Here is a 14,125-nt window from a genome sequence, read left to right as displayed (position 1 = left end):
CTCTGGGGAGGTCTTCACAAGGCCAATGATGTCACTGGTTCGTTAGTGCTCCAATGGTGTGTCAACGACAGTCGTTGAAACTCCTGCTGCAACGGTTGTCACTGGAGTCGTTAGAGTCACATGAGGCCATTTGTGAACGACCGTTGTTTTTAGAGGTTAAGTTGTTAAGCCTCCTGGGCAAGGATGAAAGGACAGCATTATACGTAGGTGGGGGATAGGTGGTGTCGCAGACCTCCTCCTCTATTGAGAGATGGCTTTTCCAATTTCACATAGATGGCTTCTTTTACACCTCTTTCAAACCATTGGTCTTCCCTGTCCAAAATGTGCACATTGCTGTCTTCGAAGGAGTGTACTTTCTCCTTGTAGATAGACAGCGGAGTCTTGCCCTGACGAGTTAGCCCTTCTATGTTGGGCCATGCGTTTGTTTAGTGGTTGTTTTGTTTCACCAATGTACAAGTCTGGGCATTCCTCACTGCAGTGGACAGCGTACACTAGGTTGCTCTTCTGAGTGTGTGGTGTACGGTCTTTTGGGTGTACCAGTCTTTGTCTGAGTGTGTTACTGGGTTTGAAATACACAGGGATGTGGTGTTTGCTGAAAATCCTCCTGAGTTTTTCACATACCCCAGACACATAGGGGATGACAATGTTATTGCGCTTGTTCTTTTCTTCCTCACCCACCTTGTCTCTCTGGAACAGGCTGCTGATTTCACAAAGGTCCAACTGGGGTAACCACAAGTTTTTAGAGCCTCCCTCAGATGTTCATGCTCTTTCCCTTGGGCCTGAGTGCTGGTAGGTACGTTATCAGCTCTGTGTTGTAGGGTCCTGATAACACCTAGTTTGTGTTCCAGTGGGTGGTGAGAATTGAACAGTAAGTATTGGTCTGTGTGTTTGTCAGACTAGTTCCTGCCTAGTCAGACAAGCATGAACTGATGAAGCCTCTTGGATAAGAGGTGAAATGTCTTCTAAGACAAAACCAAGTCCAGTTGCGTTCGATTCAATTGCCTTGAGATAACTATGACCTGGATGAATGAGAATATCCACAGGCACATAGAAATCTGTCTTTTTATAATATGGGACCTTTAAAAATGCATAATTTGATTTGGAAATTTTAATATAAGTTTAGAGGTTGTAAAAATTTTTATATGCTTTGCAAGTTGCAATTTTATATCAGTGTTTTCTTTAACTCTTAAGACACTTAAAGAACTTAAAGACACAGCTGATGTTTTCATAGGCTTTATTTGCATGAGAAAGGACACAAAAATGCTGCTCTTATAATAGACATTACAAAGATTCTAACCGCAACCGTATAGACATAATCTGTGACTCAAATAAAAACCAAAGGCAAATCCCACCTCCAAAATAATGAACTGCATCACAATATAAGACAGTGAAAGTGTTGTCATTGTTGGTGTGATCACTCTGCTAATGGGAGGATGAGACAGAAACAAGCCACCACCGCTGCACTGTTGCATTTGTCCAGTTTTCTAAATATCGTATTGTGTGATCACTTTATTTCTACCGTTATATTGTTATTGCAATGGGTGAGAAATGTGTGCACATCCCTAATGAGATGGACCACAACTATCATTCCTGGACCATAAATATCATTCCTGCACCATCTGAACTGGAGTGTTTCATTTACTCACTGTCGTCCAGCATCTGGAGAATATTTCTCCTACCTTTGTGTTTCCACCATTTTCTCTGTACTTAAGAAACTCTTAGGCCTCTTTGAAGTCCTCCTCCCTACTCCTAACCCTTTTTCTCTTAAGGGCTAAGATGCTTTGTGAACAACCTTTCTCTTTACCAGGACCTAGTCATAACTTGCACGGGAAATTCTAAAAAAAAAACAAAAAAAACACAAAGTCATAATTTAAGGAATTTTCTCAGCTTTGTAAATAAGGCCCTTGATTTCTGTTTGTAGTCTAAGTACTATTGACCAATTACATTTGAATGGCAGGTAAACAGTTCATGTAGAGAGGCATAACGCATTGGCCAAAATACAACCTCAGAACACATTGGATATTGTCTGATGATAATTTAGCTTTATATTTTATGTTTTTTATCCTTTTAAATCTGCATTCCTATGTTGATATCATTTTATGGAGATTACCGGAAATGACCGGCATGCAGAAGAGGGAGGTCTTGGCCTGGATATCTGCTGGCTACATTGGATCAACCTGAAATATTGGCCCCGCTCCCAGAAGCTTTATGACGTTAGATGATAGCTGATGGTCTCTGAGATTGAGTATACATTTATGAATGAAGTCAGGTACTTCAGTTTCATAATGTAAATTTACCTCTGATTTAACCCCACTGCTAAACACAACACTGATAACAAATGTGTCTAAAATAAACCCTGCATGGTGTTGAATGACACTTCAATGAAAGTAATCAACATATCCAGAAGAAAGAAAAGTGAGCAGCACAGTCAGCCTCTCACTGTGGAGAGGGTCTGTAACGGTTACACCTGTCTCCAGTTAGGTGACTGTCACAGTACAGAGTGTACTGGACCTCAATTCCGCCGCCATTCTCTGCCCAGCAGGTGAATCTGTGTGTCCCCTGCCTCAGGTACTTCATACATGATCCCAGAAGGTCATCATACCACACGTCCTCGTCCCAGACCTCGACCTCCAAACCCAAGTGTGTGTCCACCTTCATTAAAAACACAAAATGATTTATATACACATCACAGTTTTTACTAATACAGGCAAGTCAGGATAAAGGTATTGAAATAGCACTGATGACTGATTGACGTTTTGATGAACTGTAGTCTACGACCATAGTTTTCTCTAACTGAATAATGTTTTTAAGGTTTTATTCTCTGTGTGTGAAGTGTGTTCTTTTGAGCTGATCTGTGAGTCTGTACCTTGCCCAGATGATAACGAGCATTCCACCTGGGGTAGTTTGAGCGGATCATGTCAGTCCTGTGATAGGAGGATCCATACCACATCTTAGCATAGCTGTGAAGAGGAGAAAACACCAAATAGCAACAGGTAGATTAATATTGTTGTTTGATACACCACCTTTAGATCTCAGTCCCTGGCCTCACTCTACTCACCTCTCTGTGTTGCCAGTGTAATCTCCTCTCAGATCCCAGCCTCGGACGATTGTCACCACAAGTGTTCCTCTCCAGGTCTCTCGAGGACAGCAGTTGGAAGCCAGGTTAGGAGTGTGCCACCCGCAATATGGTTCTTTGGGTGACTTTCTCACAGCATTGTCTGCTAAGTACTGCTCTATGGCTGCCTTCATCCCTGCCTTCTGTGTCTCATTTGGCACCAGCTCATACATTGGCCTGAGGGAGTATGAAACAATATCTGGGTGGTCCTTCAGGGTGCTCAGCCAATTCCCGTAGCCCAGGGAGTCATTGTGAGTGAGTGAAAACTCCCCAAACCAACCATTGCCTCCTGCCACCTCTGTGTAGTGTTGGTGGAGACCAGGGCTGTACGAGGTGGAGACGTCCTGGTTCTGTAGGACCTTGTTGCAAGACGGTGGGTTATTAGATAATTTCAAATTCCCGAGGCCTACAGAGAGACCCAGTGATAAGCAGGAGTGGACCTGGAGGACAGGGGGAGAAATAAGATGCTATTTATAGTCAATTGTTAATGGACTGCGTTTAATTGTGCCGTTAGTTCAGGCAGGACACAATGGGTACGTCCCAAGTCCCTTAAAATTACTGCTAACCACCTTACTTAGCCACCTTACCTAACTGTTTAGTCCCTCCCACTTAGGAAAACATGCAAGGAGTCAGGAGTTAGGAGTGAGGAGCAAGGATTGCTGATTAAGAGATGAGATGGCCTTACTCTGAAGCGTCATGTAAAGCGACGTCCTTTTCTGATAACACAGTCTAATTGATTATTATTGACTCACTTTACAGAAAGGGAAGAAGCAGAAAAGTGAGGCCGATGCACAGCAGGTGTGATGGCGTGCACCAGGACAAACGCCCCAAAACCCTGCTGCAGGGGAAAGCATGTGAACAAGAAATTAGGAAGGGTGTCACTCTTGCATCAAAAGAAGAAGGGAATAACAAATAAACACTATTTACCAGAGGAAAAAAATAGTACATAAACACCGACAAAAACATAAACACATCGGCCGATTGGCCAATCCTGGCACAAAAGCCAGTTTTGGGGGCACAAGTTCCCATATCCACGATGATGCGATGAAAAAACGACTAGAACCCAGCTTCAAAATCCAACCTGTGACGTTGTGAGCTCCGTAACACCATGGGCACCGCATTCCGGGATCAGTCAGAAAAACACTGGAAGATGTTTTTTCAAGTCATTTTCTGCATCCTTGGGCGAGGTGTAGGTAAACTTTTCCCCATTGTTGGAGACAATGAGCTTTCCTGGGTAAACAATGCCAAATCGTACCCCAGCTTTGTGAAGCCGCTTCTTCACGTCGTTATATTGGGCACGTCTCCTCGATTCTTCTGCAGAGAAATCTTGATATAGCTACTGAAAAGCGCTGGCGTCCCCAGGTGAGCTGTTTTCTGGTGGCAGCTCTGATGATGTCTTGCTTTTCTCTCCAGCGCGGCAAGCGTAGGATGATGGGACAAGATGGCTGGTCTGGATTTGGCATCGGCCTTGGTGTGCGATGCGCACGGTCTATCTCTGGAGCCAGCTGGTCATTTGGTTGGTCTAGTATGTAGCGCAGGATCTTGTCCAGTGCGCTGTAGATATCGCCCGCCTCCATACCTTCTTTGAGCCCCACCAACCTTAAGTTGTTGCGGCGGCTTCTGTTCTCCATATCATCCACTTTACCATGTAGCAACTGAATCTGCTTGGTAGTTTGGGATAGTTCAGTGGAGGAGCTTTCTACCTTGTCCTCCAACTCTCCGATGCGGCGTTCCGCATTGCGTAATCTGTTGAGCATAGCTCTTGTGTCTTTATTAAGGCTGGAAATGGACTCAGCGATGCTGTCCATTTTTGTATCAAAATCCTCTCGAATTTGTTTGAGCTGAAAGACAATACTTCTGGCCCACCTAGGTGTGTCTGTCAGCTCATCCTCACTGCACACCTGTTGCTGCTCAGAGGCACAAGCCAGCTGATGAGTGCAAGCTGCCATATCACCGGACACGTTTGAAGCGATTTTGTTCTTGCTTCTTCTAGTAATTCGGTTGGTTTTAGGCATAACCAAGTATATTTTCAATATACTACCAAAGTCCGACGGTTATAGCCTATCTGTTGTCTCCTGGTAAATCTGGGGCAAATCATGAATTATGGGGAGCCAAGGTGGCGTCTAGCGTGTCATCTTCACCTGACGACTCACGTGACTCGCATGCAATCAATCTATTGCTGCTGCATAACGGAGCCAGCCCCCCCCACCGTCATGACTTTGGTCACACACTTTTGCATGTAGGCTATTACCATTGTTATTGTGTCATTTGCCGAAGTTTGTGGCAATTAAAGATTCAAGATTCAAGATTCAAGATTAACTTTATTGTGAGAAATTTGTTCTGGGCCGTTCGCCCATGCTGCAGCCACAACACAGAACATACAATATGATACAACACAATACCAAACACAATAGATATGCGCATTCCATATCATACAAAGAACGGTCTGTAGCCCTGTCACTGTCACTGTGATGAGCATCATTATCACTATTATTAAATCCACTCGCCATCATTCAGCTGCTGAATGAATAAGACATATATCAGTCCTGTCAGTCTACCTACAAGCTATTAAACATTATTCCACTCACATGACATGCAGGACAATTAATGATGGGCAAATGTGTTTGTGTGTTTGTGTTTGTGTGTGTGTGTGTGTGTGTGTGTGTCTGGTGTTATATCAACATGTGTGGTTCTGGACATGAGCAGCTGCACATTGAACAGCCACACATCACCGACAGTCCGCTGAATAACACAATGGGTTGTGAATGACGTAAACTTAATTAGCCTACAACATGACAGTCTTGCACGAAATATCATTAACGTTACTCTTTGTAGTCACGTAGACATGTGAATTTCAGCGTTTCATTGCAAAGAATGCATGTAACGGGTACTTACACTTGCGCTGTTTCTCCGCCATCTCGTTCAAATGAGTCAGATGTAGGGGGCGGGTATTTATACGTCAGGGCCTCAAGCTGAAAAAACTTCCTGTTAGGAACCTCTCGTGTTACCTTACTCATCGCACCTAACAGATCCCTCCTAACTCCTGACGCTAACTCCTTACTGGCAGGAATAAGAGACATGAGACGGTCTTAAAGATGGCAGACCTTGAACGACTTCCAGTTCAAGTAAGGAGTTAGGAGTTAGCAGTATAAAATTAAGAGACTTGGGATGGACCCAATGTCAAGCTCAGCTCACATCCCAGCTACATCAGCTGATCTCAAACAGCCCAATCAACTGATGGAGTAGCTGATTGATGGAAGGGAGTCAGCTGATAGATCACATGATTCCTTTCTATGCAACTATTGATAAATCTCATTCAGGGCGCCCTATTTAAACTGCTCTGGCCTGCCTACTGTTGCTGCTTCCTCTGCAAGCCACTTTGCAACCCACCTCCACCCCAGCTCCTCCTTTTCATGTTGTGTCTGACTTATCAATGTCATTTCTGTTTGTCATTGATGCTGCTCTGTTCAGTTCCTGTGGATATTTGCTGCTGCTCCTCCAGGGCAGGGAGGTTTGCCTCTCTGCCTCAGGCTTTCCTCATTTGCACATGGAAGGGCAGAAAGGAGTGCTCTCTCTGCCTTATAGCTTTCCAAGCAGGCGCGTGGAATTGCGGAGAGGTGTGCTCTCTTCACCTTAGGCTTTCCATGTAGGCGCTCAGAGGAGGCTTTCTGCAAAGGCCCGAAGAAAGGCGGAGAGTCCCCAGCACAGAGCCATACCACCAAATATAATACTGCAAATGGAAATAAAGTTTTCTTTGACCAAAGTGTTCCTGACTGATCTGTAAATGTTGCTTTTATACAGACGGCAGTGACTAGAGCATCATAATGCCTCACACTCACACACACACACACACACACACACAAACACATTCACACTCCAGTGGTGCAAAGACCTGGTTACTGTGTGTGTGCTGTACAGGCCTGTGTGCTACATGTACCTCACTTGATGAGAGTCCATTCAGTGAGGACAAACAGGTTCGTGCAGCTGTGACTCGCCTGAGTCGCCCCCCGAGGTAAACCTGAAATGAAGTACAGTGTTGTAGAGAAAGAAATATCTTTTTTTTTAATTTGTGAAATATGTGTGTGTGTGTGTGTGTGTGTTTTTTCACCTGCCGAATGTAGTGTGTGCCATAGGTATGTATGAGCTCACTGTACAGAGCCCTGGTGGAGGAGTTGTAGAGATCCGGCAGCCTTGCCAAATCTTTACTGAACTCAGAGCTGAGGGGTGGTCTGCTTGACACACGGTAACTGGACACAGGGCAACAGATTAGTAAATTATCTTAAAAGAATAATTCACCTGCAAAATGACCATTTGTATATCAATTACTCACTGACTGTTGAAGAAAACACTTTTTCTCATTTGCCTCTGAGGTAAACCAGTTGTATGCTTAGTACTTCCCGAACCTCCACCTACAATTAGCAGAAGAGTAGCGTGTCTGATCACAAGCATGCATATGAGCTCCACTTGAACAGAGCTCAAATGCATTCAAACGTTCCCAGGCACGCAACTCAGCTGTGCATGAGACTGTTTGTACTGATGTTTTAAATCATAATGTTTTAGCGAAGTGCATGTGTTCATGTACTGAGCACAGACTTGGGTTATACTGCAGGCATTGTGTAAGAGTTTACTTTAATTCATTAGGAATGTTCGCCTCTTTTGGATTTTCTGTTCACTGTGGAGGCACATGAGGAAAATGTTTCCTTCACGAATTCAAGGTAACTCATGGTGCGTAACTGATATATAAATAAACATTTTGCAGGCAAAGTATTCCTTTAATAAACTTGACTGACAAAATCTTTGCAGGGGTCTTCACACCCTACCTATAGTGGCTGCAGGTGACCCTGTGAGTGCTGAAGAAGTAGCGGTCCTCTCTGGTCCTCTCTGTAGCAAACTTATACCCAGTGGAGCGTGTTCCTCCCACCTCCAGGTTGGCAGACACAAACTTATCTAAATTTAGGCCAACCTAATAGAATGAAAATGAATAAATAAAAAAGCTGCTTGACATTCACCCATAATGACCATGATAATGTGTATTAAATATAACCATTTATTTATAAAAACCATTTATTCACAAACACTTTTAAATGATACACTGGTACTTGTTCTGTTAGCTTTAAGGATTTACATCAAGGACACTTTATTTTAAAGTAAAGAGTCATGAAACTCATATACTGTATATGCATCTAATTTGGGCAGCAAGGTGCTCCAAAATCAAAACAGAACTTGCAGTCTAAGGTTTTTATTTACTGTGATGTGTTTGTTTCTCCAGGGAAAAAGGTGACGCTCCAATGGTAAAATGCAAACATGCAAAAGCATCTACACATCTATCAGTTACAACAATAATAATCATCAGCACTGGCTGTGATAAGTCTCCTACCTTCCAGTCCTTACTGTCCTGGGAGGTGTAAGTTTCAATCAGTGAGCTGTGGACACAAGTTACAGGAAAGAATCACTATTAAAGCTCTTTCATTTCAAAGGTCAGCATAGAGCAGTGGTTCCCAACTGGTGGGTCACAAGTCCATTCTGATAGGACCACAAACTTGTCAAGTTTGTAAAAAACACACTTTAATTTGAAATACAGTGAATTTGTGGCACATTTATTTTAAAGAACCGTTTAAGATTGAATGACTCATGGACAGCTACTTGACAGAGACAGCAAACTAGCAAAACAAAAGTATGATGATGAATATATTAAACTGTGTGGACCTTTAACTGATGACTAAGAAGAAATCTGGACCCCATGGCTGGACCAGTTGGGAACCACTAACTCTGTTAGGCTATGATTGACACAGGAAACCTTTGGACTGCTGATGTGACTCTAGCGTGAGATGTGATCTGTGGACAATAAATAGGGAGCTGAATTTAAGGAGCCACAAGGCTATGTGCTCTTGCTCTTAGCTTAAGTGAATACTTGTGCATATTCATAAGAATATAGAGACCTATCTTAAAGCTCTGGAGCAGGGGTGTAGCACAAAATTCTGGACCCTATGCATAAGCAGTCCCTGTGGCCCCCCATGCTTCCTCGTTTGATCCATGTCTCTCTCACACACTAATTGAATTTGTTTCTTTTTCAAAGTCACTTTGTTTCCTTTCTTTTATTTTTTGAAACCCACGCTTCCCCTTTTTTGAGGGTAAAGACATGACAGCGTACGTTGGTGCTCACTCTTTCAGTGTTGGCTGCATTTAAAGACGAATCCTAGTGTGGGGTGGACTTAGCCATTTTGTGCATTTAAGGGGTGGGAAGGCCTCCAAAGAGCCTCTATTTTTTTTATACAAAGTTCAGTCTTTCAACCAATTTATTGAACCAATTTCAATTTAGCTATGGCACAAGAAAGGAAAATCAGTCCCACATCTCCTGCAACTACAGCACCCCTGCTCTAGAGTGACAATAAAACATAAACATGGCTGATATACAATACCTAACGGACGTGTGCACACTGCTGTAGAGGTCAGCATTGCATCGGCTGAATGAGCGCCAGTCCACTGCAGAGACTGGCAGCTGAAAATAAAGTTAAGAAGACCATGATCAACATTCATGAATAAAGTTTGTGCAACAGGTAAAGATGCTGTAGAGTTCATATTTATTTAGGAATTACTTTCTGAAGGCTGTTGCCTTGAAGAGGGTTGGAGCAGAGAGTACAGGTGCTGTCTGGAGTGAGGAAAGTCTTTACGTCAACCACATAGGCTCCTTTACGCTGCAGGGTGACCACATCAAATCCCTCTCCCACCAGGTTGTGGCCTGGTACGAAGGGAGCAGACTGACACTGGCTGTGGTTCCCAATCCGACAGCCGAGAACAGGGGAGTGGTGTGACAGAAAGAGCAGGAGGCTCAGGTAGAGGAGGGGTGGGGTTGAAAAGGAGAGCATGGCTGGAGTCAGAGAGATACTGAAGTATTTCAGAGACAGACAAAAAGAGTAGAAAAGGAAATCAGTATCATTAAAGATATGCTATGCAGGATTTCCCTAAAAAACAATGTTCAGACTCATACAGAAGTTAAAAAAAAAAAAGTGACAACAACAAGCAGCAATGTGTTTATAGATCAAAAAAAAAATCAGACAGTTCCATAATATGCAATAAAAGCTAATAAAATGACTGGACAAAAATGGTAATAATAAATATTAGGTATAAAATCTATGGAGAGGGTTCTAGTAACTGAATTCTGGACAAACTGAAGTTTATGACACTTGAGAGGAAGACCAAAGAGGACAGAATTGCATTGATCAATACAGGATGTAGCCAAACAATGAACGAGGGTAGCAGCACTCTGAGGTGTAAGTGACGGCAAAAACGATTAGTATTTCGTGAATAAAAGTATGCAGACCGAGTAACATTATTGATGTGGGCCTCCAGGACAGTGTACCCTCCAGGATGACGCCTAGACACTAAACCTGATGGACGGACTTTGGCATTGTCAATTGAATAAATATAAATAGACAAAAATACATTTACATAAACACACAGCTATATTTTGATAATGAGGTGTCGCTGAAAGCTCAGAAAGAAGCTGGAAAGATGAACTTAAAGTGATAGTTCGGGTTTTTGGACATGAAGTTGTGTGAAACGCTGACCATCTGTAGCTCTGATGTGACGGTGTCACTACTGTCAATGAGCCTCCTGCTCTGAGAAATGGCCCGTAGCTTACCGGAGAAAAAGTAGTTCTGAAGATGTACGGGGGACACGTAACCAAAAGGTTTTAAGCTACAAAAAAGTATGCATGTGTTTTGTTAGACTATTTCAATAATTTTAAAACATCCCCGCATTACGTCAGACCTTGCTATCAGCTGGGACTATTTTCTGGCCAGTATCACTCAACTTGTGATTTCCCCAGCTGTGGGAATAAAAACATCGCCGGCTACCAATTTTATCGGTTTCCGGTTACAGATGTAACCCGTAGGCAACTTTGGCTAACCCACCACCAGAACAAAGCAGAGACTGGTCTTAATCACATATGAATTCACATTTCTATGTGATTGATTACTCATGTTACGGATTTAGCAGTTAGCCTAATATAATAAACTAAATGCCGACGGTAAAACGAGGCCGCGTATAATGTACTCTCCACAATACAACAGGCTATTAGTTAAATCAAACATTTTGTTTTACAGACAATCAGTTACAGACATCGTTATATAGACTGGTATTAGGTAATATGTCTCTCTTTGGGCACAGCAGTGCGGAAATTGCGTTTTCTCTGTCCGTCGGGATGTGTGGGCAGCTGAAGTGACTCTGACATACGCGCAGTTGCTTCACCCTCGCTGGCTTGGTAGCGAGGTTCATCCCAATTGACACAAGCCAAAGTTGCCTATGGGTTACATCTGTAACAGGAAACCGATGGAATTGGGAGCTGGCGATGTTTTTATTCCCACAGCTGGGAAAATCACAAGTTCGCACCATTTTGGTATTCCTCTGTTTACCTACAGCAGCTGACGAGGGTGTGTCGTGAGCCTGAGCCGGTGTTCGCGCTGTAGTAGTAGGTATATATAGAGCTAGTACATCTTTTTCCTCACTAATAATAGCCTACTGGTTCTCTGTTGGAAACAGCCGATGAAGTTTTCGTTAGCCGTTGCTATCCTGCGCACCTGCACGGCGTGGTGATGAACTGTCTAATTGATTTCTGTTGCCGTGCTGTCTTGCGGGCCTGCACGGCGGAGTGATACTGGCCAGAAAATAGTCCCAACTGATAGCAAGGTCTGACGTAATGCGGGGATGTTTTAAAATTATTGAAATAGTCTAACAAAACACATGCATACTTTTTTGCAGCTTAAAACCTTTTGGTTACGTGTCCCCCTTATATCTTAAGAACTACTTTTTCTCCAGTAAGTTATGGGCCATTTCTCAGAGCAGGAGGCTCGTTGACAGTAGTGACACTGTCACATCAGAGCTACAGATGGTCAGTGTTTCACACAACTTCATGTCCAAAAACCCGAACTATCCCTTTAAGGGTCCAGTGTGCAGGATTTAGTGGCATCTAGTGGTGAGGTTGCAGACTGCAACCAACGGAAACTTCTCCCATGTGCCAAGCATGTAGGGCAAATACAATGGCAGATGTGAAAAATGGAGATGGTCCTATCTAGAGCCAGTGTTTGGTTTGACCATTCTGGGCTACTGTTGAACAAGAAGACAAGAAGACAGACTACGTGGAGGTGGACCTGCTATGTATTTAGATATAAACAGCTCACTTTAAGGTAATGAAAAAAAACGACAATTTTCATTTTCAGGTTAGTATAAGCAAAAAGAAAAAAGGTGCTCGCACACTGTTCTTTAACTGAATAACGATTGCTCCGCCCTTGTCAGCAGATTTGATCACCACATTTTTAGAAGACATCAGCTCTGACAGTGCTGTTTTTTCTTCACTGGATAGATTATGAGAGACACGAGAAGGACAAAGTGTTAATACTCTTCATAATGTCTTGCTCCACCAAACAGCAAAAGGTATTTATAGAAGCATTCGACACACGGGGACAAAATTTGCTCTTAGGTCTAAAGAGTGAGGGACTTCTAGTAGCAGTCTCCCTATTATTGGCAAAGAGATATTTCAATTTCATCTGTCGAAAGGATTTAAATAAATCTACTTTCAGTCCAAAGGCAATTACACCTCTTCTTGGGACAAATGATAGGCCCTTAGACAACAGATTAATTTGATCATTTGTCAGTTCAATAGATGAAATATTTATTACCGTCTCTTGGATAGGCTGCGTGTCCATGGACGTTGTCCTATTCTTGTTTACTCACCTCCCCCACCTGCATTTCTTCTTTGGCCGGGTTTCACTCTGAGTTTGTATAAAAAAGGCTGTTTATATTGGCTGGAATCAAGTTACCACCTCGTGGTGGTGACCATGACCTTATTTTGAAGAGACATGAGGCTTACTGGATCTTTACCTTACAGACATTATCTCCCAAAGAACCTAATGATGAATTCTCATTGAATGTGATGCTGTGAAGTTTTTTTTTGTGATAGAAACATATCCTCATATTATCAAGGATTTGTGTTTTAATCCACTAATTATTATGTTTCTATTGTCAGGTATTGAAGGCCTAGATGGATTTTCTGTGCTCCTCTCCAGATTTTTATGTACAGAATTTCTCTGTAGTATTTTCTATGATATTTTTCTATAACTAATTTTCTATTGTGTATGGATGTATTTTCTATCATTCTGTATGGATATATTTTTTGTGTCAGCAGTATCTCTGATTGTTTGTTTTCCTACAGAGAAACATTGACCTTCACTATTGTATGCATTTCTCTGTTGTAAAATATAGACAGTCTCTCAGTCTTATTGTATGCTAGTGTCATCTAAGATGGTCTCAAGAAGGTTTTGTGATTATTGTCTTTAAATTATTATGTATTTTTTGTATTATTCTATCATTTTCCACCACTTGTATTGTGGGAGGTCCTTGTGATTGCTAGTTGTGTGCAGCTTGACATGATTGACTTATTGCCCTCTGTCTGCTCAGTCTTTGATTGGCTGTATCTCACAGAGTAGGCTATATCTGCTTGGTGTGTCATTGTGTCTTCATCTCTGCTTGACAAAGGTCTGAGGACCGAAACGTTGCTGTTATTAAAGTACTATGCAAGTTAAAGGACAGTGTGCGAGCACCTTTTTTCTTTTTGTTGTGACTCTATGCTCCCGCACACCTGTCCACAAAAGTTTTTCAAGGTGTGCATCAGCCTTTACAGACCAGGTTAGTATAAGCGACAGAAAACATAGTAATTATTAAATAGTAAATTGTATACCATTTCTGCAAATATATCCCTCTAAATCCTACACACTGGTCCTTTAGGAGTTAAGATAATTTTGTCAAAAAATAAATCATCTGCATGAATAAATACCCCTGAAGTAAGTGGGCATTATTTGTTTCTCTGAATATTAACTTTGTACATGTTTTCTTTTTTTTTTTTTTTTTAACATTACCTCGTCCCCAGGGTTTCTCACATAGGCCTACTGCAGGATTTGTATCTTTCGGAGATGACAAGAATGTGCCAGCCCAAGATGCAGATTAAATGTAAAG

At 42.3% G+C, this 14,125-nt stretch overlaps 1 protein-coding gene across 2 annotated transcripts; it reads right to left on the bottom strand.

Moving 5' to 3' along the window:
• Positions 1-1,220: 1,220 nt before the first annotated feature.
• LOC117254907 (perforin-1-like) lies at positions 1,221-14,125 on the bottom strand. Of its 2 annotated transcripts, none has more exons than XM_078166146.1 (10): positions 14,029-14,125; positions 9,712-10,000; positions 9,535-9,614; positions 8,493-8,538; positions 7,936-8,078; positions 7,224-7,362; positions 7,053-7,133; positions 3,059-3,555; positions 2,867-2,960; positions 1,221-2,652 (listed from the first exon to the last, which is right to left on the bottom strand). In XM_078166146.1, exons 2-10 carry the CDS (start codon positions 9,979-9,981, stop codon positions 2,437-2,439), a joined length of 1,566 nt encoding a protein of 521 aa, XP_078022272.1. In that variant the 5' UTR covers positions 9,982-10,000; positions 14,029-14,125; the 3' UTR covers positions 1,221-2,436. The 2 variants fall into 2 exon arrangements, with proteins under 2 accessions (XP_078022272.1, XP_033479252.2); XM_033623361.2 differs by lacking the exon at positions 14,029-14,125 and adding an exon at positions 12,793-12,909.

This window comes from Epinephelus lanceolatus, chromosome 3, assembly GCF_041903045.1.
Source record: "Epinephelus lanceolatus isolate andai-2023 chromosome 3, ASM4190304v1, whole genome shotgun sequence".
In the NCBI taxonomy this organism is placed as follows: domain Eukaryota; kingdom Metazoa; phylum Chordata; class Actinopteri; order Perciformes; family Serranidae; genus Epinephelus; species Epinephelus lanceolatus.
The sequence above is the reverse complement of the archived record's forward strand: the minus strand, read 5'-3'. Positions and strand labels throughout refer to the sequence as shown.

Bases quoted from the DNA above. Each gene is read 5' to 3' on its own strand.
- LOC117254907 (XM_078166146.1), bottom strand. From the start codon at position 9,981: ATGCTCTCCTTTTCAACCCCACCCCTCCTCTACCTGAGCCTCCTGCTC. The intron at 7,134-7,223 runs GTGAAAAAACAC...ACTTCATTTCAG, and splicing joins GCACACACTACATTCGGCAG to GTTTACCTCGGGGGGCGACT. The intron at 2,653-2,866 runs GTACAGACTCAC...TTTTTAATGAAG, and splicing joins CTCGTTATCATCTGGGCAAG to GTGGACACACACTTGGGTTT.